Raw genomic sequence first — 20,927 nt, 5'->3', positions numbered from 1 at the left:
AGTAGTCTAGTACTACTATCACAAACCATAAGACTCTTTTATGTCAAAACCAATTAACATGTTTAGAGCCAATGGTTGGAGCTTGGGATGGCATAAATGGGCTAGGTATAGCATATCATAAAGCCCATTAGAAAAGCCCGATATAAACTACAGATCAGTAAAATTAAACCCTGTCAAAAACCCTTTCGTTTTCGTCGTCCGCTCGAGAAAAGAAGATTCACTTCCATCTGCAAATTCCTTCACTCCCTGTGAGCTCAATAGAGAGAGAAGAAGAGATGCCGCTCGGAGAGAGAGGAGGATGGGAGAGGACCGAGTCCAGATACTGCGGCGTTGAGACTGATTTCTCCAACGATGTTACTCATCTTCTCAACTTCAACATTTCCACCGGCGGTTTTGACTATGTTCTCGCTCCTCTGGTTTGTTTCCTTCTTCTTCCTCGACTCTCACGTCCTTGCCTGTTGTTACTGTATCAATTGGGATTTGAAATTTTATATCTTTGACGGAGTTTACTTCTTTCTCTTCCTGCAGGTGGATCCTTCGTATAGGCCGAGCTTGGTGGAAGGAAATGGTGTAGATACTCAGGTTCTTCCAGTCTGTGGCTCTGACTTAGTCTTGTCACCTTCTCAATGGAGCAGTCATGTTGTTGGTATGATTCTATTTGCTTCTCCACCGTGTGATTTTGTACTCGTTATGAATATGATGGGTTTTGATTTGAGTGGTAAATCTTCATTCTCTAGGAAAAATTAGTTCGTGGATTGACTTGGATTCTGAAGATGAGGTCTTACGGATGGATTCAGAAACCACATTGAAGCAAGAAATAGCTTGGGCTACTCATCTCTCCTTACAGGTGCTTGTGCATCTATGGATTTAACTCACTCTCTTTGTTTTCTTGCCTGCAAAGTGATTTTGAAGAGAAATTCTTTTGTTGCAGGCATGCCTTCTTCCCACTCCTAAAGGGAAATCGTGCGCCAATTATGCCAGATGTGTGAACCAGATCTTACAAGGCCTCACTACCTTGCAGGTGGTTTACGAGTTTCTTGCTGCCGGTCTAGCTTTATTTCAGATGAGACTTTTCTTTACAAGATCACCTTCAATCAAGCTCTAACATTTTGTGGATCTTCTTTGTTTTGTTTAAATGTCATTTCTGCGCTGAAGTTATGGCTAAGGGTTCCACTGGTGAAGTCTGAAGGTGATTCAATGGATGATACCTCAGAGGGACTGGTAAGACATTGGATCAAATTTTATGCAAACTTAAGATTGTTAGTACTTTTTGTGCCTTCTCAGATTTTTAAGGGACTCTCTAATGCGGATCCCTTGGAATCACTTGATGTGGCTGCCTTTTAAACCTAGAAATACAAATAAATGTCCCTATCTGTTCACGTTTTTGTACACTTTGTGTGAGGATTACTTTAATATATACTCTCTTCTATGCAGAATGATTCCTGGGAGCTGTGGAATTCGTTTCGTCTTCTTTGTGAGCATGACAGTAAGCTGTCTGTTGCTCTTGATGTTCTGTGAGTTGAGAGAAACTCTTGATTATTGTTGTTAATGTGGACCCAAAGTTTTTTTTCCACTCTACTAACATAACACCATTTTCTTCATATAGGAGTACACTACCCTCTGAAACTTCACTAGGGCGCTGGATGGGAGAGTCTGTGAGAGCAGCCATATTAAGCACTGATGTAAGTGCCTGACTTCTTGCCGCATTATTATAAACTCCACTTTGAAGTATTGCGAATCACAAAATGCCTCTAATTTGGCGTTGCAGGCTTTCTTAACAAATGCTCGGGGTTATCCTTGCTTGTCCAAACGCCACCAAAAGTTAATAGCAGGATTTTTTGATCATGCTGCCCAGGTAACAAACATCCCACTCTTTGTGATATAGAAATAAATTAAAATCTTCTTTTGACTCACAAAAGAGATCTATTAGACTCGATCTGGTGCTCATTATCATCAATCTTGTAAATGCAGGTTGTAATTTGTGGAAAGCCTGTTCATAATCTTCAAAAGCCTCTTGATTCTAGCTCGGAGGGTAATTTTTCTGTATAATCTTTTGTCCTCTGAAAATTAGCTATTATCCTCTGGGCTTGTTTTCCGTAGCTCAATTTATCACGGGCATTGTTATAATCATAGTTGATTCCAAGTTTTGAGCTAAATATTTTATTACGGGCATTGTTTGTCAGGTACAGAGAAGAATCCTCTGCGCATATATTTGGACTATGTTGCTTATCTGTTCCAAAAGATGGAATCACTTTCTGAACAGGAACGCATCGAGGTCGTTTTTTGCATCCTTTTGCCTCAGTCCTTCTATGTTTTTTATCACTAGATGCAAGCTGGCAGATACAACTCTATTCTGACAGTTATCTAAATCTTACTCTTTGTACAGCTGGGTTACAGGGATTTTTTGCAGGCACCCCTGCAGGTTAGCCTCTTTTCATAAGCAATTCTGATTTCTGTCCGTTCATCATGATAATTTACCCTGTATGAAAATGCTCTATTCTTACTGTAAAGAGCCTCTACTGTTTTTTTTTTAATGAATACAGCCTCTTATGGACAACCTCGAAGCCCAAACCTATGAGACGTTTGAGAGAGACTCTGTTAAATACATCCAAGTATGTTGCATATTCTAGTTTTTTCCCCTCACATCTTAAATTTTAACTCCTTTGGTTTCTAGATTTCCCCTCGTCTATTTCTGCTTCGGTTTGCAGAGGAGAGTGGACTGATGGATGAATCATGTTGAACAATTTAATATCATAGCCTGGTTTTTTTTTAAAGCATGCTTAACTTTCGTCCATCTTTGTGTTGTTAGTATCAAAGAGCAGTTGAGAAAGCCTTGGTGGACAGGGTACCTGATGAAAAAGCATCCGAGTTGACTACTGTATGTCATATGTCAATGTTTTGCTTACAAAGTGGCATTTTCATTTATAAGTTTTTTTTCTGCTATTCATATGAAATACTTCAGTAGGACTGAAATTTTAGTTTTTAGGTCCTGATGGTTGTGGGGGCAGGAAGGGGACCCCTTGTGAGGGCATCGTTACAGGTAAAGTCCTGATGCACAAGGAGACATTGAAAATTCATTTGTTTCATTAATCAAATGTGTTCATTGTTTCCTTTACCAGGCAGCTGAAGAAACTGATCGGAAGTTGAAAGTTTATGCCGTGGAAAAGAATCCTAATGCCGTTGTAACACTCCATGTGAGTTGTCAGCACTGAGTCGATTAAAAAATTGCTAATTTTCCTGTGATTTCATTCGGACGTGCAGTGTGGTTTCTAATTAACTCAGAGCATTGTTATTTTTTCTGATAGAATTTGGTTAAGATGGAAGGATGGGAAGACGTTGTTACGATAATATCCTGTGACATGCGTTTTTGGAATGCTCCCGAGCAAGCTGATATATTGGTCAGTATGTACAGATTTTTGTAGCTAATACTCATGCTGACATTATATACAGTTCATCTAATTCTCGTTTGCCTCTTCTATGCAGGTTAGCGAACTGCTGGGTTCTTTTGGAGACAATGAACTTTCTCCTGAGTGTCTTGATGGAGCCCAAAGGTTTCTGAAGCCAGACGGAATTTCAATACCATCCTCGTATGTGTACTCCTTCGCTTAGTTGAAATTTCATAAGAAACTCATCTGTCCTTTTGTTTCTCTAACTGGAGGAGGAACATCGTTATTACTTTTTCAGGTATACAAGTTTCATACAGCCTATAACAGCTTCGAAGCTTTACAATGACGTAGGTTCTTCTGCTTTTTGCTATGTACTCGCAAGAGTTTTCAGATTAACTCAAGTTCTTTTTCATCCATTTGGCAGGTTAAGGCTCATAAAGATCTTGCGCACTTTGAAACTGCTTATGTTGTCAAGCTGCATAGTGTAGCAAAGCTTGCTCCTTCCCAGTCTGTGAGTCTCTCTCTGTCTCCAGCATTTTCTAATAGCTTAAAGTGTTCTCTTTAAATACATTTATGCAAGTCTTGTCGATCTGACCATCTCAGGATTTTTGGTTTGGTCTTAAATAGGTTTTCACATTTACTCATCCAAACTTCTCAACGAAAGTCAACAACCAACGCTATAAGAAGCTTCAGTTCAGTCTACCAAGCGATGCTGGCTCAGCTTTGGTGCATGGTACCTGCTTTTTTCTAGCCCTTTTTTGTTTGTTAATGTCAATTTTACATCTCCATTTCCGTAATCTGAAACTGAATCTACTGCGATCATAATAGGATTCGCTGGCTATTTTGATTCCGTCCTTTATAAAGATGTTCATCTTGGGATCGAGCCTACAACAGCAACACCAAACATGTTCAGCTGGTAATGGATTAATGTCTATAAATGTTTTAAAACAGAGCTTTCTTCTATCGAACCTCTTACTTCAACCGAGAGAAAATCGTGTTCCTTTTGGCAGGTTCCCAATCTTTTTCCCATTGAGGAAGCCTGTGGAGGTTCACCCTGATACTCCATTAGAAGTACACTTTTGGAGGTGTTGTGGTTCCTCAAAGGTAAAAAAAGTTGAAACCACAAGATTCCATACAACTAACTCTTTGTCTAAAGAACTATTATTGATCCTCTGATTTTCGGGTTCAGGTTTGGTATGAATGGTCGGTGTCTTCACCTACTCCATCTCCGATGCATAACACCAATGGCCGTTCGTACTGGGTTGGCCTTTAGGATTAGAGACTTTTGACTGATGACGAAAAAGTTATGTAATCTTATTGTGCTGTATTTTTGTCACAAGAAAGACTAAAGTTTACGAGTGAATCAAATCTCTCTTGACCTTATTTATGTTTGTACTTTTTCAGTAATTTCATTGCACTTTTAATACAAAGCTATCTCTTTCATCTCAAAAGGCCAAAGTATACAAGTGAATCAAATCTATTTTGTTCATTTAATTGTTTGTACTTTTTGCAGTAATTCAGAGCTATCTCTAATACACGCTGTAATCTCAAACGGCCAAAACGACCCAACAAATCCTGCCTCGGCCGTTTGACAAAACATTGGTAATAGATTAAGAAGTTGCGTTTAAGGAGTTCCGTTGCTGTTTTTTAATCCATTCGTCGTAATCTTTAAGTAATTGCTGAAGCAGAAGGGGAACCAGTGTATCGACCAGTGTCTGCATTACTCTGCAATCATCGTATCAAAATATAACATTACTCGGGCACTTCGAGCCAAGAAGCAGAAGAAATGTAAAACGAACAATAATGTACACTTACAGATTCCCAGGAGCCTCAACAGCTGATACTGGAAGCATTGTGAACGGTCGCGTTGAGATCTGCCATGAACAAGGGGGATTTTGATGAACATAGGAAACAAAGCTTTTTCATATACACAAAACCGAAATGAGAATCATAAGTCGACATGACCTATCCACACAATGATGGATCACAGACAACCATCACGGTACAGTGCAGTATTTGATACTCTTAAGGCTAATAGGATTGCACGAGAATGAAGTTATGAAGGAATGAAAGAAACTGAACTGCAATACACTACCTCTAGAGTGACATTCAATCTCACGTCAACTTCCAAAAATGGCTCTGGATGTTCCATGTTCCAAGTCATGCAGTTTGTCATTATTGCTGTGAACCAGAAATGGGAAAACACTTGTATTACTTTTGAAACATTAGATACCAAGTGCTTTTCTTCACAAGAGGAAAGTTACCTGAAAACCTTTCACTTTGGTTCTCCAATAACTCTGATCCTTCCAACTGCAAGACAGTGGTTCAAAACATTTGTCGGTAAAAGGAAAACAATAGAATATATATCTGCTAAATCAGAACGGGAATCTTCATCATTCAACCTTGCAGGAAAGCAGCTCAACTGTACAATCTTCCTGTGTGGGAGTGACCCTTAAAACCAGTACTGGATAAACTTCAAAACTCATTAACTGAACTTTTGGCAATGTACATCTGCACTGTAAGACAAAGATTTACTATCTCCCTTTCCAGATAGAAGGCATATTTCCAAATAATGATGCTAACATATTAGAAAACATCTGACAAGCTTGTGACTGGATATCAATTAGACGAATCTATGTTTATGATTAGAGATACACTCTTCGGATACTTATGCTTTGCAGATATAACAATCAAAGCGATGAAGATCCCAAAACAGATGCAAAGACCATGTATGCCAGACAAGTATGAGAGAAACTTCCAGTGTCCTATGAACATTAATTGATATGAGAGAGTTAAAGAAAGAACCTGTAAGTATCATCACTATCATCAACTAAATGGTAACTCTGCAAAGCCTTTGCGTTGATCACAGCCTCCATGCCAGATGGGTGTTTCAAAAACTCACTGAAAGTCAGCTCCTTTTCTCCATTAATCTCTAGCTTAATTCTCTGCTTCCTCGAAGCAGAGATATTCGCTTTCTTTAAACTAGAAATCACCATTGCTCTTTTGCCACTATGAACATTACCCATATGAATTCTCTCCCTGAAACAGAGCTCCTGACCTATCAAATCCAATAAACCAAAAGAAGAAGATAAACTAAGAAAGTATAAACACCTGGGGATGGTGTTAGGGTAGGATCTAAGCAAACCCAGGAAATTAGATCCAGAGCTTTCTGAAGTCTTCGGAGTTCTCCATCCGTTTCTAATCCCAATATCCATTTTCTCTATCAATCCAAGAATTAAGGAGCCAAAAAAGGGACAAGCAACCTTAAATCTTAAAAGTTGGTTCTGCAAGAGACTTATCGCTTCGGTCTTGCACGATCATCTTCGTGGACAGAAGAGACGTGATTTCTCTCCGTCAGTGACACATAAAACTCTTATCCGCCATTGATTTGATGTGCTCTGAAGAAGACACATAACGTTAATGCTCTTCCACGTGTCATCATCACTCACAATTAATTTACAAAAACAAACATAACAGGTTCCTTAATACAAAACTCAAGACTAAAGTAACAAGATATATAGATGTTACAAATATATTACACAAACGTTGTAAGAAGAAACATCAAATTAAGTGTCAGTCACCATGTGAGACGAGGAAACAATGGTTCAACATCTGAAGAAGGAGATGAAGCCACAATACTTAAGGCTGGAGCAGTAACACTAATGCTCCAAGAATCGCCTCTGTTTATTGTCGTCACAACTTCTTCCTCCTCTTCTTCTTCTTCTTCTTCTTCGTCAATCCGGTTATGCACCTGTGAATCTTCCGGAGAAGTACAAATCCTCTCCAACTCTGTAAAAACTTCTCTCATATTCGGACGTTTTTTTCCTTTCGAGCTCAAACACTTCATTGCCACCTTTGCTACTGCCATTACTTGTTCCGGTTTGCAGTCATTTCTTATTCTAGCATCTATGATATCTGTAAGTCTCTTCTCTTTCATGGCAACTCTGAAATGCTCTGCAAGGGCAACTATCTCTTGAGTGTTTTGTACCATTATGACAGGCTTATCTCCAGTGATAAGTTCAGCTAAAATCACTCCAAAGCTATAAACATCACTCTTTTCAGTATATTGGCTTGACTGGTAGTACTCCGGATCCACATACCCAACTGTACCTGAAATAACCGTTGTCCAATGAGTTTGATCTATGGTTACTGATCTTGACGTTCCAAAATCAGCCACCTTGGCTCGGTACTTTTCGTCTAGTAATATATTTGTTGACTTGATATCTCTATGATAGATTGGAGAAGATGCAGAAGAATGAAGATAAGAAAGAGCTCCTGCAATATCCACAGCTATGCGTAGACGCATTCCCCATAACATAGTGTAATCATCAGATTCTTCTTCATGGATATGCTTAAAGAGGTTACCATTGATGATAAACTCGTAAACCAACATAGGAACTTCTGTCTCAAGACAACATCCCAAGAGTTTGACGACGTGTCTATGGTTTATTTGGGAGAGAATCACGACCTCGTTGATGAACTCTTGGAGTTTGTCTTCATCTATAACTTTGGATTTCTTTACTGCAACGGTTCTACCATCTACAAGCATACCTTTGTACACAGTACCTTGACCACCATGTCCAAGAACTCTGTTTTCGCTGAAGTTCTCGGTGGCTTTCTCTAGCTCTCTCGAGTTGAAGACTCTAGTCTTTTCGACATAGCCTTCTCTGGTATTTAATTCTTGTAGCAATAGTAGTCCTCCGTTACGTTTGAAGAACTTTTTCTTTCTCTTTGTGATCCTTCTCTTTATTAGAAACTTTCTCAACCACCATAATCCACCAACTAGGACTAAGACCCCAAAACCCGTACCCGCGCCTGCAAAACCGCACAAGAATATTACAGGTTGATCATCACTTTCTTTTTAAAAGTTCTACATGTTTGTGACTCAACTTGGAAGATAAATCAGTGACCTACCTATCATTATCGCTTTAGTTTTATCGCGCACGCAGCGATAGCCTCCTTCAAAATTCACACAAGTTTCTGTCTTTCCACAGTATTCGAATTTGACTTTACATTCATCAATATCTATATTTGAAAGATGACATATTATAATCAAATGATGAAAGAAAAACTTATAATTATAACATCTAGGGATGATTTGTAAAATCTCAAAAGATGCGTGCACACAAAAAGAGAGAAGAGAGAATAAGGAAGGAACATATACTGACCTTTGCATCCGTTCAAAACATATGGGTTACCTGTGTAACCATAGGTGCATCCACAGTTTGCATAACTTGTCTCAGATATAGTGATTCTGCCGCATGTACACTTTCTTTCCAAGTTAGTAGTATTGCGGTAATCTTCTCTGTCTTTGCAGGCCAAGGCCAAGGAGTCCAGGAAAGATCTATTACTCGTCTGGATTACCCATCCTAGACTAACCGTAGCATATCTCTTAGCAAGTAAGTGTTCTGTTTTGGTCGCCTTCGGCAAAGCGTAGATCTCATCTGTTAAGAAGGCCGAGACTGTACACTCTACTTTTGTTGTCGAGTTTCCATCATTATTCTCTGTTCTGATACCAATAACTTGTTGAGGCTCGTTAGGTAGACTTGCCTGGCAACATCCGATACCATTGCATCCTGTTTCTTCTGCTATCTCTTCTGGACAACCTTGGTCCTGAGAATAGGGTAAAACGTTGCTTGAGCACCCCGCTTCGACAAAAGGGATGCTATTGCTATATGAGTCTTTGCTTGTATTGCAACTCAACTCGCATCCTACCATTTTTGGCTTTATATACATCAAAGACACTTTGCTGTTGCAACCAGCCGCTATGAGGCTGTTTGATCTGTCAATGAAGAAAGGGCTACCCGTGAAGTTCATTTTTGATCCGCCTCCAGACTCTTTTCCATCGTTGAAACATCCGGCGGATGTAATCGGGAACTTGACACGAACTAAGCCAAATGATTCATGACGTTCTTGATCAGATACTTCATAAGCAAAATGACTATCTGCACTCGGAAGAGAGATACTCACAACTTCTTTGTTAATAAAAGAAAGTAAAGGAACAAGCTTTCTTGAAGTTGTGTTACGACATTCGATTTCGTAATACTTCTCGAGACAGCAATCTTTTCCGATTCCGAAAGGGTATGGGATAGAGATTCCTCCACATTCCCTTTGACAAGCATCTGCAGAATAAAAAATCAGCAAAAGTAACAGCATGAAGAGATTCAAGAAGAAAGAGCAATTTGTACTTTCGTTGCTCATGTTTCTCTACTAGAGCAAAGTTGATCTTCCTGAGTTAATTGTATTAACTATAAAGCAGATGGCCTTTGTAAGTGGAGACAGAGGATAAGATTCCTTGTGCTAATGGTCTTCATCTTTGGATATTTTATTGATACCTCTCTTTGTGTTTCTTGATCAGATCAATTATATGGCGGAAAGCTTCTCTTTTACTGGTTTAAATATTGTTGAAAGTCTGTAAAGTGGAGATCATCAATTCTTTTTGGAAAGACATTGTTGGTAATTGATTACAGAAGAAAGATAAAAAAACTACTCTGGCAAAAATGCAGTTTCTTGCAAAAGTCATATTCATATCATCATGAAATCGTATAATACAAAAAAATAAAAAATAAAAACTTGAAAAGCAGAGTTGGGTATAAAAACACCGTCCATAACTAACTTTATTCATTTCTGAATAAAATAAACTAACACGAGAAAAACACGAGGAAACTTTAGGCTCCTAGAATTAAAATCGAAAATGATCCAAATTCAAGAGTGACTACGTTAGCAAAAACAGATTATCTGAACGAGTACCGGTCGCAGCAGTCGCAGCTTCCTCTGTTTATTTCTAGAGTGGGGCTATTTCCACGTTCACTACTCGACAGCTGCTATTAACCACTATGCTGGTTTCAATCAATGGCAGAGAGTCTGTGATCGGTGAGGCACAAAGGTGAACGTTAGGAATAATAAACACACAACAAACGTTCTTAAGCGGGAAACACAGACTAACAACTACTCAAATTTATTACAGAAAACATTTCTAACGAGATACATCAAATTCATTCATCATCATTACTTTAAGATCTGATTGAGTGTCACCATGTGAGAAGAGGATTCAATGGTTCAACATCTGAAGATGGAGGTGAAGCCACAATACTTGAGGCTGGAGCAGTAACACCAATGCTCCAAGAATCTCCTCTGTGTACTATTGTCACAACTTCTTCTTCTTCTTCTACTCCATCTTCTTCTTCTTCTTCGTCAATCCGGTTCTGCACCTGTGAATCTTCCGGAGACGTACAAATCCTTTCCAACTCTGTAAAAACTTCTCTCATATTCGGACGATTCCTTCCTCTAGAACTCAAACACTTCATTGCCAGATTTGCTACTGCCATCACTTGTTCCGGTTTGCTATCATCTCTTATTCTAGCATCCATGATGTCAGAAAGTCTTCTCTCTTTCATGGCAACTCTGAAATGCTCTGCCAAGGCTATTATTTCTTGAGTGTTTTGTACCATTATGACAGGCTTATCTCCAGTGATAAGTTCCGCTAGAATGACTCCAAAGCTATAAACATCACTCTTTTCAGTATATTGGCTGGACCGGTAATACTCTGGATCCACATACCCAACCGTACCTGAAATAACCGTTGTCCAATGAGTTTGATCTATGGTTACTGACCTTGATGTTCCAAAATCAGCCACCTTGGCTCGGTACTTTTCGTCTAGTAATATATTTGTTGACTTGATGTCTCTATGATAAATTGGAGAAGATGCAGCAGAATGAAGATAAGAAAGAGCTCCTGCAATATCCACAGCAATGCGTAGACGCATTCCCCATATCATAGTGTAATCATCAGCTTCTTCTTCGTGGATATGCTTAAAGAGGTTTCCGTTGATGATAAACTCGTAAACCAGAATAGGAACTTCTGTCTCAAGACAACATCCCAAGAGTTTGACTACATGTCTATGGTTTATCTGGGAGAGAATCACGACCTCATTGATGAACTCTTGAAGTTTGTCTTCATCTATAACTTTTGATTTCTTGACTGCAACGGTTCTACCATCTACAAGCATACCTTTGTACACAGTACCTTGACCACCATGTCCAAGAACTCTGTTTTCGCTGAAGTTTTCAGTGGCTTTCTCTAGCTCTTTCGAGGTGAAGATTCTTGCTTTTTCGACAACGCCTTGTCTTGTATTCAATTCTTGTTGCAACAGTAGTCCTCCATTACGTTTGAAGAACTTCTTCTTCCTCTTTGCCATCCTTCTCTTCACTAGAAACTTTCTCAACCACCATACTCCACCAACTAGGACTAAGACCCCAAAACCAGTACCCGCCCCTGCCAAACCGCACAAGAATATTATAGGTTGATCATCACTTGCTTTTTAAAAGCTCTAAATTTGTGGAACAAAAATCAGTGACCTACCTATCATTATTGCTTTAGTCTTATCGCCCACACAGCGATAGCCTCCCTCGAAATTCACACAAGTGTCTGTTTCTTTACAATATTTGGGATTCTCTTTACATTCATCAATATCTATAATTGAAAGATGAAAATACGATAGTCAAACGATGAAAGAAACTTCTCTAGAAAGGATGCTTGCTTCCACACACAAAAAAAGAGGAGGGCATAAGGAAAGAACATAATACTGACCTCTACATCCGTCCGAATCATATGGGTTACCTTTGTAACCTAGGTTGCATTCACAATTGGCATACCTAATATCAGAAATGATGCTCATGGTGTAGTCGCATATACACTTTATACTCTGGTCATTAGAGTAAGCAGTGTCCGTGTCTTTTCTGATTTTGCAGGCCAAGGAGTTGACGAAGGAAGTATTCCTCGTCTGCATTATCCATCCTAGACTTAATGTAGCATATCTCTTAGCATGTAACTGTTCTGGTTTGGTCAGCTTCGACAAACTGAAGAATTCATCAGTTAAGAAGGCGACTCTACAGTCTCCACTTGTTGTTGACTTTCCATCATTGCTCTCTATTCTGATACCAATAACTTGTTGAGGCTCTCTAGGTAGACTCGCTTGACAACATCCCCTACCATCGCATCCCATATCTTCCGGTTTGTTTCCTGTACAAACCTGGGCGAAAGTATAAGAAAAAGAGCACCCCGTTTTGTCGAAGAAAGGGATGCTGTTGCTATCCGACGCGTTAGTCGTACTGCAGTTCAACTCACATCCCACCATGTTTTGCTTTATATGCTCCAACGACACCTTGCTGCTGCAACCAACTCCCACAAGGTTGTTTATGTCACTAACGAAAAAAGGACTATCCGTCAAGTTCATTACTGGTGCGGAGTCTTTTCCATCACTAGAACATCCTGCGGATGTTATCGGACTTCTGACACGAACTGACCCAAAGGATTGCCTACCAGGAAGATGGATACTAACAACTTCTTTGCTAATTACAGAAAGAAAGGGGACAAGCTTTCCTGAAGTATTAAGACATTCGATTTCGTATGACTTCTCGAGATAGCAGCCCTTACCGATTCCAAAAGGGTATGGGATCGCAATTCCTCCACATTTGCATCCTCCACATTCACTTCGACATGAGCTTGAAGCTGTGAGATCTGCAGAATAAAGGATCAGAAGAAGTAACAGCTTGAAGAGAATCAAGTGAGAGTTATTTGTATTTTTGTAGCTCATGGTTCTCTGCCCAAGCAAATTTGAACTTCCTGAGTTTTGTTCTTTACTATAAAGCAGATCAAGTTTTGTTCCTTTGTAAGTGGAGACAGAGGAAAAGAGTTGCTCGTGCTAATAATGCTCTTCATCTTTGAATATTTTAATTGCTACCTCTCTTTGTGTTTCTTGATGAGATCAACTTTATGGCGGAAAGCATCTTTTTTACCAGTTTAAAATATATTTCAAAGTCTTTAAAGTGTAGATCATCACGTGTTTTGCAAACAATTTTGGTAATTAATTTACTAAAGATAATTTTAAAAATCTACTATCGCAAAAGTCATATTCATATCATGAACTAGTAAAATACAACAAAAAAAAAAACAATGAAAAAGCAGAGTTAGGTATAAAAAAACGCTATCCAATAAATTGAATATTGAAGAAGATTAATAAGAAAGGTGTAGGCTCGTAGTGCTAAAATCGAAAAGGGAATGATCCATCATCCAAGAGTGAATACATTTAACAGAAACAGAGACAATCTGTAATGGTAAAAGATAATTAGAATTCAAACCCCCAAAACGTATAACAATCGTCGTTTACGACAGTAGAATCGCATATTTACCCACCAAAACCCTATTGTCTTGTTGTATAGAAACAAACCAGAATCAAAACTGTAAGCACCTTCATATATTAGCAATCCATAGCATAAGATTACCTGAATGAGTACTCGCATCCACAAACACACATGCACACACAAAATCTCTTCTCTGTAGCACCAACACGACTAAGCCTTCTTCTTAGCTCACTGGATCTTCCTCAGCTCGGTGTCCCGGTCTCAGTAATTGCAGCTTCCTCTTTTATTTCTGGAGTGGGGCTACTTCCACGTTCACTACTCGAGCTGCTGCTATTAACCACTTCGCTGGTCTCAATCAGTGGCAGAGAGTCTGTGATTGGTGAAGCGGAAATAGCAGGAAGAAGTACATTCTCCTCTGAATGCTTCGGTTTGTTCAGAGCATTACAGTGAGGGCAATAGTATGTAATGTAAGCAAAATCCTCTTTCCGAGCAAGTCCTGCATTTACAAAGCATATTGCAAAATTATGTTAGAAATAAGTATATAGTTGAAAGATTCAGGTAAAGGATTTGCTTAAACATTCATTCACCATTGTGCATACGACAGTTTCCACAAATGAGCGCATATGATTGTGTGGGATCTTCGCCCACAAGTAGAGCCGCAATGCGTGAGATCCAACTGCCATCATGAGCAGCATATCCCTGAGGGCTGTAATGCTCAACCAACATCTGCTGGTTTTGCTCTGTGGTGCCTGGAAATCTCTCGCTTGTTCCAGAATGGTGAGACTCATCATCAGAATGATGTGTTGAAGTGCTCCCAGAACCGTGGGGTCTTGTATTTGGTTGCCTTCGATTCCTCAACCCACGTGATTGGTTAACCTCCATGTCATTGCTCTTGCCCGAGGATGGATCGAGTTGGGATTCATCTCCTAAATATACTTTCAAGCCTGAATCGGCACCCAATTTGGATGCCAGGACAGTTGCGGCAGCTGCCTTTGCAGCTGGGTCCGGGTCATATCTCTGCATCAAAACAATTCTGTTAGCACCAGCTCTACATGCAGTAGTTAACCTCTTCAAGTCGGCAAACATTGATCTCTCTTTCGTTGCATGGCTATGCCACGCCTACGAGACATACTTAAGAAAACCACTTTATGTATTTCTATTGCTATATACAGGCATAGATGCATGTCTCTGTTGGCATTAAATACAATGAATTCCAACTGCCATGTCAGACTAAGATTCCAACTTTCTATTCATAATTGCTATTATCCCAAAATATGGACAACAATCTTCGAAAACATAGTCACTCACTATCCAGTAACTATAAATGATAACCGTTGGAAGAATCAGTACTTGTCATAAACGGAATTACCACAAATTCTCTGTGTTCTCAAGACTAGTAATCTCACCTGAATAAGTTGTTGTGTGGTATAATAATTGGTCCTTTCTTTAAGTTCATTGATTTTCGCCAACCTTTCAGCTCGAAGCTTTTCCAAGGTCTTTTGATCTCTGCGGTCAACTATACAACCATTTTTACACAGAATTAGAAACAGAGAAGCTACGAGAACACACCAACATCTTAACATGAAATGAGCATATAAACACAAGACTCACACATCTTTGAGAAGCTGACGATTGAGGAATAAGCAAGAGCAGAAACAGCAGGTAAGATAAACATTGGCAAGATCCGGAAACTCCTCATTCTCCAATCCAAATCTTCCGTTCTGGTTGTCAGGATCGCATAACCCACAGCAATTATCTAAAAAGGTAACAAATTTACCACATCATCGCAATCTACTAAGCTCAAACATTCAAATTTCACAATCAATTGTGTTGCTGACCTCGAATAATACAGAGGAAACGATGAGATTTCTGGTGAGTTTCCTCCATGAAATCGATCTACGCTTCATCCTTGATAAAACAGTAGCTTCTTCCCTTGAGATGTATTGAAGTCTCTTCTCGAAATCGTCACCTCTAACCCTAAATATCCCATTCCACAAACGCGAAAAGAATCCATTTTGCTTCTTCTTCACGCTATCGGCGGTTGCGGTTGCGGTTGCGGCCACGGCAGCGGCGGAGGAATCATTCGGCTCACCTTTCTCAACGACCGCTCCTTCCTGCTCCTGCGCCATATCCTATCTTACCTTCCAACCACCACCACCACAAACTACAGAAACCACTGCAAAATCAAACAATCTATTCATCAGAACCTGAGGAGACTTGAGAAGCCAGAAATGGTTTGACTCGGGATCAGAGAATCGCCCACTTGCCTGATTCTCTTGATATGAAATTCTCTAGAGACGGAGGATTTGAATATCTCGAAGAGAAGAACAACTGGCGATGATGATTGGCTTCTTCTTTCTCTCCGACACTTTTCTTCTCCTTCGAGAAGCCAAAGGGGAGGAATTCGAGATCCACCGGTACAGCCACACCTTGACGTCAACGCACGTGATCTCCACGTGCTTCTGTATTCAAAAACCTCGACCCATTACTAGCCCACCATCTTCCAACTTTATTGGGCTTTAAATTGAATATTAACAAACAAAAAATTGAATATAATAAGGTTGAAAAAGATTAAATTGTATTTATTAAATACACACCCAGTGGGACTCGAACCCACAATCGCTTGATTAGAAGTCAAGCGCCTTATCCATTAGGCCATGGGTGCTTTTTGTTTACTGAATCAAACACAAACTATTTCTCAAAGATAATACAGTCATAGTGGGCACGTCATTATTACCCGTCCGATGAGATGGGTTAAACTAGGCCGTCGTGTTATAATGTCAAGGGCGTTGTCTTCCCGCTTAAACTTGGAGCTCGGCAATAAGCTGAAGGGTTTGGTGTCGGACCAATTCTACGATGAAGCATTGAGACTGTACAAGCTAAAGATTCATTCTTTAGGGACCAATGGCTTCACAGCTATTCTTCCTTCTGTCATCAAAGCTTGCGCTTTTCAACAAGAGCCTTTCTTACTTGGCGCACAGCTTCATTGCCTTTGTCTCAAAGCAGGTGCAGATTGTGATACAGTTGTTTCCAATTCTCTCATCTCTATGTATGCGAAATTCTCGAGAAAATATGCTGTACGTAAGGTATTCGATGAAATGCTTCACAGAGATACAGTTAGCTATTGTTCCATCATCAATAGTTGTTGCCAGGATGGGTTGTTGTATGAAGCGATGAAGTTGATTAAGGAGATGTATTTTTATGGTTTTATTCCCAAGTCCGAGCTGGTTGCATCTCTATTGGCTCTCTGCACTCGCATGGGAAGCAGCAGTAAGGTAGCAAGAATGTTTCATGCTCTTGTTCTTGTTGATGAGAGGATGCAGGAATCAGTTCTATTATCAACGGCTTTGGTTGATATGTACTTAAAGTTTGATGATCATGCGGCGGCTTTCCATGTGTTTGATCAGATGGAGGTGAAGAATGAGGTCTCATGGACTGCCATGATCTCCGGTTGTGTTGCAAATCAGAATTATGAAATGGGCGTTGATTTGTTTCGAGCAATGCAGAGAGAAAACTTGAGGCCCAATCGTGTCACACTGTTGTCTGTTTTACCTGCATGTGTAGAATTGAATTATGGCTCAAGTCTGGTGAAGGAGATTCATGGATTTTCTTTTCGTCATGGATGCCATGCTGACGAGCGGTTAACAGCTGCTTTTATGACCATGTACTGCAGATGTGGTAATGTAAGTCTCTCTAGGGTTCTTTTCGAAACATCAAAAGTGAGAGATGTTGTAATGTGGAGTTCAATGATTAGCGGCTATGCGGAGACTGGAGATTGCTCTGAAGTTATGAATCTGTTAAATCAAATGAGAAAAGAAGGAATTGAAGCCAACTCGGTTACTCTATTGGCAATTGTCTCAGCTTGTACCAATTCGACATTGTTGAGTTTTGCATCTACAGTCCATTCTCAAATCCTGAAATGTGGCTTCATGTCACATATCTTATTGGGAAACGCCCTCATAGATATGTATGCAAAGTGTGGCAGTCTTTCTGCAGCGCGTGAAGTATTTTATGAACTTACTGAGAAAGATCTTGTGTCATGGAGCTCAATGATTAACGCATACGGTCTTCATGGACATGGTTCAGAAGCTTTAGAAATCTTTAAAGGGATGATAAAAGGTGGACATGAAGTAGATGATATGGCGTTTCTTGCAATTTTATCGGCTTGCAACCATGCTGGCCTGGTAGAAGAAGCTCAAACCATATTCACACAAGCTGGGAAATACCACATGCCAGTCACATTGGAGCATTATGCTTGCTATATCAATCTTCTTGGCAGGTTTGGGAAGATTGACGATGCCTTTGAGGTCACAATAAATATGCCAATGAAACCAAGTGCCAGAATATGGAGTTCTCTGCTATCTGCTTGCGAGACTCATGGCAGGCTTGATGTTGCAGGAAAAATTATTGCAAACGAGCTAATGAAATCTGAACCCGATAATCCAGCCAATTATGTATTGCTTAGCAAGATTCACACAGAATCTGGTAACTACCATGCTGCAGAAGAAGTAAGGAGGGTTATGCAAAGACGGAAACTGAACAAATGCTACGGATTCAGTAAAATTGAACCTGAATTACAGATTGAAGATTACCAAGGAAAATCGTGGAGTCCTATATGAAGATTCTATCTAAGCACTGTTCTCTTTCTGCATTTCAAAAGCAGCATCACTGATGCAGAATGTTCCAACAACTCAAGTAAGGAATAGTTCGTAAATATTTGCTGAACTTGATTTAGAAGATTGTTAATTTTACATGGCCACAGATTCTAATCCATGCTTTTTGTTATTGCTTGGACCTATCTCTGAGGGATGCCAGTGTGATCATTTCACGAGTATATGATGTGCTCTGCTTTGCTACGGATCCATTTCTCAAACTGATCTGAGCCTTTTCTAAGTGATGTTTTGTTGATGTGCTACTACGCTAAATATGGATCTGAAAGAGATACCATAAGTGAAGCCTGCAATTTCTGAAGCCTGAAGGTAATGTAATGTATTTTTGTGGTTTCATCAGAACCTTGAGCTCATCAGTGCTGTTTATCTCTTTCTTTCAGGAGGATATTAGCATAAACTACCATGCAGTATCTTTCTTACTGATATATTCACTATCAATATAAGTGATTATGGGATTTGAGCAACTTATTAGAGAGAAAACCAAAATCACTGCAAAACTGGAATCCAAACAGCTCACAGAGGCTTGGTGTTGAGGCTTTGCCAACGGAACTGATATACTGGATGTTCAAGAACCGACACCCAGAAGTAGCAATTTGGTTGATCAAAGCATGATGGAGGAAGAAGAGAAAGCTGAAGAAGATGTTGATGTGAATATGGAAGAAGCAGAGAATGATGTCATTGTGTTGGATTGATTGAGGAAACTCAAAACACCAAGAACAGAAACCAAAATATAGGTGATAGTTTTGATGTAGTAGATATCATAGAATTTCATTTCAAACATGGGATAGATAGAAGTATATGTATTTGAGACCATAAGAAGACAACCCTTGTAGCCTAGCACAAGTATATGCTGGCATAATGTTGTATTATATCCACAAGTTGATTATAAGTCCTAGTATGGTTTATGTAGAAGTAGAAGTATAGAAAAAGAGGCAGATCATGTGTGAACGATATAGGAAAAAATGCATCAAACATGCAACAAAGATTTAGGTGTGAACGCCAACTCCTAATCATTTCATTCATATCCAACATCTCATAAGGAAGAACACATGCAAAACAGAAACAACAAACTGCATGCTAAATAAAACAAGTTCAAAGACAAGGATCCAAGTATACCCTTACAAGAAGCAGACAGGTAACTGATAGTTAAACCATATTAAATGTCACTGCAAGTGACGTTACACATCAGATTAGATTGTTTATCCAATCAATGTCCATCATGAGGAAACTGTCCAGTTGTAAGTCTTCAACTGAGAATATTGATTCTGCAGTTGCATCGGTTGGGAGATAATATTCATCGACCATCTCTGTAATCTCAGTAGAAGCAGAAACATCAGAGGAAGCAGGAACTTCAGAGGGAACCTGGGTTGTTGCCGGGAGTGTGGTGGCATGGGAAGGTACATGCACAACTGATGAAGCATAGTTTGTTGCTATTGTCTGTATGTCGAGCTTGGACAGAGGCCGGACAGAACCTTCTGGAAGCTGCGGCTTTTTATCAGTGGGAAAATTGTAAACTCCCTTCTCACCCCTAATACAGAACAAAGCAGCATCATAGGCTCTAGCTGCCTTCTCTGGAGCATCGTATGAACCTAGCCATATTCGTCGTCCAGTCTTTGGAACTCTGATTTCAGACACCCATTTGCCCCAAGACCTCTTTCGGACACCCCTATAGCATTTAAATTTGCGATCTTCATGAGCTCCTTTGAGTGAAGAGCTAATAAAAGGAGATTTAGGAGGAGAGGGTGGCATTATATCCTAACAGAAGCAAAATTTTCAGAGTAGTGTTTTACAGTTTTATGCACAAGTACAGGGACTGTGGAAACTGAAAAGTAAGGGTATTGAAAGCAGAAAGAACTTTTGTGTTGAACTATGGAGCAAGTGGTGATGAAATGGAGAGGCACGCGATGTTTACCAACAGCACGTGGCAATGTAGAAACTGCGATTGTGCCAGCGTAGTAGAGTCCTCGAGAGTTGCATCCGCGGGGATCGACTAATAAGGTAAAAGCCAATTTATTTGTCAAGCATACGTTTCTTAAAGGAGAGGCACCGCAAAAAGAAAGTAAAAAGGAGAGGAAGAACTTACGATTTATTTAAAGTCAGATGACCGTTTTTTCCCCCAAGTTGAGACACGCGTACGAACCACCGCAGTTTCTGAAGATACCATTCGATCAATCCAAAGCTAGCAAAAGTTCTAATCTTGTTGTCCATATGTTAACCAGAAAAGCAAAGCATTAAGTTTGATCGACATCACTTGCTGGAAACATTTGGAACCGGAGCTTCTTGTCGTATTCCTGTAATCCGAGGAACCAAGCCTAACAACATTGAAATGGAAAGAATGAATCAAACTGGAGAAAAGGGAAAGAGGGGAAAGAAAGGTAAAATGGTCTGCAGATCTTCTGATATCAGAAACATTAACTAGGATCATATATTCTCAGTTACATAATTATATACTTAACTGCACAATGCACTAGAAGTCTAGAACATAATCTTGTACTACAGTTGTAGAATCTTCTATTATCACCTAGATGAACTGCAAAGGGATCATTTGATGATCGTCATACTTAGCACATGAATCTCCATCAGCAAACTGGTTAAATGTGGAAACTGCAAAGAGACAGGTACTCATCTAAGTAAATATCAGGTAGTTATGGAAATTTCTCTACAGAGCAAACGCATTTAATACAAAACATCCAGATTTGAACTCATCAGACTACTGTAATTGCTACCT

The 20,927-nt window shown here is 39.6% G+C and overlaps 8 protein-coding genes and 1 non-coding gene across 14 annotated transcripts; 3 read left to right on the top strand and 6 right to left on the bottom strand.

Annotated features, from left to right (window-relative positions):
• The first annotated feature begins 147 nt into the window (after positions 1-147).
• SKB1 (SHK1 binding protein 1) lies at positions 148-4,833 on the top strand. 2 transcript variants are annotated; one of them, NM_119262.6, is made up of 23 exons: positions 148-416; positions 529-646; positions 738-847; positions 932-1,021; positions 1,156-1,221; positions 1,435-1,514; positions 1,607-1,682; positions 1,769-1,855; positions 1,972-2,032; positions 2,184-2,275; positions 2,387-2,422; positions 2,544-2,612; positions 2,810-2,878; positions 2,987-3,040; positions 3,120-3,194; positions 3,306-3,398; positions 3,484-3,587; positions 3,685-3,733; positions 3,811-3,897; positions 4,014-4,119; positions 4,215-4,302; positions 4,397-4,490; positions 4,576-4,833. In NM_119262.6, exons 1-23 carry the CDS (start codon positions 276-278, stop codon positions 4,657-4,659), a joined length of 1,929 nt encoding a protein of 642 aa, NP_194841.2. In that variant the 5' UTR covers positions 148-275; the 3' UTR covers positions 4,660-4,833. The 2 variants fall into 2 exon arrangements, with proteins under 2 accessions (NP_194841.2, NP_974647.1); NM_202918.2 differs by having other exon boundaries at positions 207-416; positions 4,215-4,490; positions 4,576-4,725.
• AT4G31115 (DUF1997 family protein, putative (DUF1997)) lies at positions 4,809-6,769 on the bottom strand. Of its 2 annotated transcripts, NM_179147.1 has the most exons (7): positions 6,498-6,769; positions 6,192-6,425; positions 5,789-5,897; positions 5,651-5,696; positions 5,482-5,567; positions 5,202-5,260; positions 4,809-5,111 (listed from the first exon to the last, which is right to left on the bottom strand). In NM_179147.1, the coding sequence occupies exons 1-7, from the start codon at positions 6,599-6,601 to the stop codon at positions 4,997-4,999; spliced, it is 753 nt and encodes a 250-aa protein (NP_849478.1). In that variant the 5' UTR covers positions 6,602-6,769; the 3' UTR covers positions 4,809-4,996. The 2 variants fall into 2 exon arrangements, with proteins under 2 accessions (NP_849478.1, NP_001119084.1); NM_001125612.1 differs by having other exon boundaries at positions 6,192-6,769.
• A 53-nt stretch (positions 6,770-6,822) lies between these two features.
• On the bottom strand, positions 6,823-9,799 carry AT4G31110 (Wall-associated kinase family protein). 2 transcript variants are annotated; one of them, NM_001342055.1, is made up of 4 exons: positions 9,575-9,664; positions 8,555-9,508; positions 8,301-8,411; positions 6,823-8,201 (listed from the first exon to the last, which is right to left on the bottom strand). In NM_001342055.1, the coding sequence occupies exons 1-4, from the start codon at positions 9,585-9,587 to the stop codon at positions 6,964-6,966; spliced, it is 2,316 nt and encodes a 771-aa protein (NP_001329355.1). In that variant the 5' UTR covers positions 9,588-9,664; the 3' UTR covers positions 6,823-6,963. The 2 variants fall into 2 exon arrangements, with proteins under 2 accessions (NP_001329355.1, NP_194840.3); NM_119261.4 differs by having other exon boundaries at positions 8,555-9,799.
• A 160-nt stretch (positions 9,800-9,959) lies between these two features.
• On the bottom strand, positions 9,960-13,081 carry AT4G31100 (wall-associated kinase). Its single transcript, NM_119260.4, has 3 exons — positions 11,977-13,081; positions 11,749-11,859; positions 9,960-11,661 (listed from the first exon to the last, which is right to left on the bottom strand). The coding sequence occupies exons 1-3, from the start codon at positions 12,980-12,982 to the stop codon at positions 10,418-10,420; spliced, it is 2,361 nt and encodes a 786-aa protein (NP_194839.2). The 5' UTR covers positions 12,983-13,081; the 3' UTR covers positions 9,960-10,417.
• Positions 13,082-13,316: 235 nt separating this feature from the next.
• On the bottom strand, positions 13,317-16,020 carry AT4G31080 (integral membrane metal-binding family protein (DUF2296)). Of its 2 annotated transcripts, none has more exons than NM_119258.4 (6): positions 15,797-16,020; positions 15,368-15,705; positions 15,141-15,285; positions 14,936-15,045; positions 14,117-14,546; positions 13,317-14,025 (listed from the first exon to the last, which is right to left on the bottom strand). In NM_119258.4, exons 2-6 carry the CDS (start codon positions 15,656-15,658, stop codon positions 13,772-13,774), a joined length of 1,230 nt encoding a protein of 409 aa, NP_194837.2. In that variant the 5' UTR covers positions 15,659-15,705; positions 15,797-16,020; the 3' UTR covers positions 13,317-13,771. The 2 variants fall into 2 exon arrangements, with proteins under 2 accessions (NP_194837.2, NP_001190877.1); NM_001203948.1 differs by having other exon boundaries at positions 13,402-14,025; positions 14,117-14,648; positions 15,797-15,956.
• A 101-nt stretch (positions 16,021-16,121) lies between these two features.
• On the bottom strand, positions 16,122-16,194 carry AT4G31075. The gene has a single exon. It is a non-coding gene; the product is annotated as a tRNA-Arg (tRNA).
• A 41-nt stretch (positions 16,195-16,235) lies between these two features.
• Positions 16,236-19,088, top strand: AT4G31070 (PPR superfamily protein). 2 transcript variants are annotated; one of them, NM_001342052.1, is made up of 3 exons: positions 16,236-18,224; positions 18,345-18,508; positions 18,580-19,088. In NM_001342052.1, exon 1 carries the CDS (start codon positions 16,274-16,276, stop codon positions 18,146-18,148), a length of 1,875 nt encoding a protein of 624 aa, NP_001320098.1. In that variant the 5' UTR covers positions 16,236-16,273; the 3' UTR covers positions 18,149-18,224; positions 18,345-18,508; positions 18,580-19,088. The 2 variants fall into 2 exon arrangements, with proteins under 2 accessions (NP_001320098.1, NP_001328866.1); NM_001342053.1 differs by having other exon boundaries at positions 18,336-18,508.
• AT4G31073 (uncharacterized protein) lies at positions 18,282-19,065 on the top strand (the record flags this gene model as incomplete). Its single annotated transcript, NM_001342054.1, has 2 exons — positions 18,282-18,360; positions 18,672-19,065. The coding sequence occupies 2 exons, from the start codon at positions 18,282-18,284 to the stop codon at positions 18,809-18,811; spliced, it is 219 nt and encodes a 72-aa protein (NP_001328867.1). The 3' UTR covers positions 18,812-19,065.
• AT4G31060 (Integrase-type DNA-binding superfamily protein) lies at positions 19,088-20,696 on the bottom strand. Its single transcript, NM_119256.5, has 3 exons — positions 20,656-20,696; positions 20,283-20,511; positions 19,088-20,189 (listed from the first exon to the last, which is right to left on the bottom strand). Exon 3 carries the CDS (start codon positions 19,946-19,948, stop codon positions 19,385-19,387), a length of 564 nt encoding a protein of 187 aa, NP_567867.1. The 5' UTR covers positions 19,949-20,189; positions 20,283-20,511; positions 20,656-20,696; the 3' UTR covers positions 19,088-19,384.
• Positions 20,697-20,927: the final 231 nt, after the last annotated feature.

Source organism: Arabidopsis thaliana, chromosome 4 (genome assembly GCF_000001735.4).
Source record: "Arabidopsis thaliana chromosome 4, partial sequence".
In the NCBI taxonomy this organism is placed as follows: Eukaryota; Viridiplantae; Streptophyta; class Magnoliopsida; order Brassicales; family Brassicaceae; genus Arabidopsis; species Arabidopsis thaliana.
Note: the sequence above shows the minus strand (reverse complement) of the source record. Positions and strands in the feature narration are given on the sequence as shown.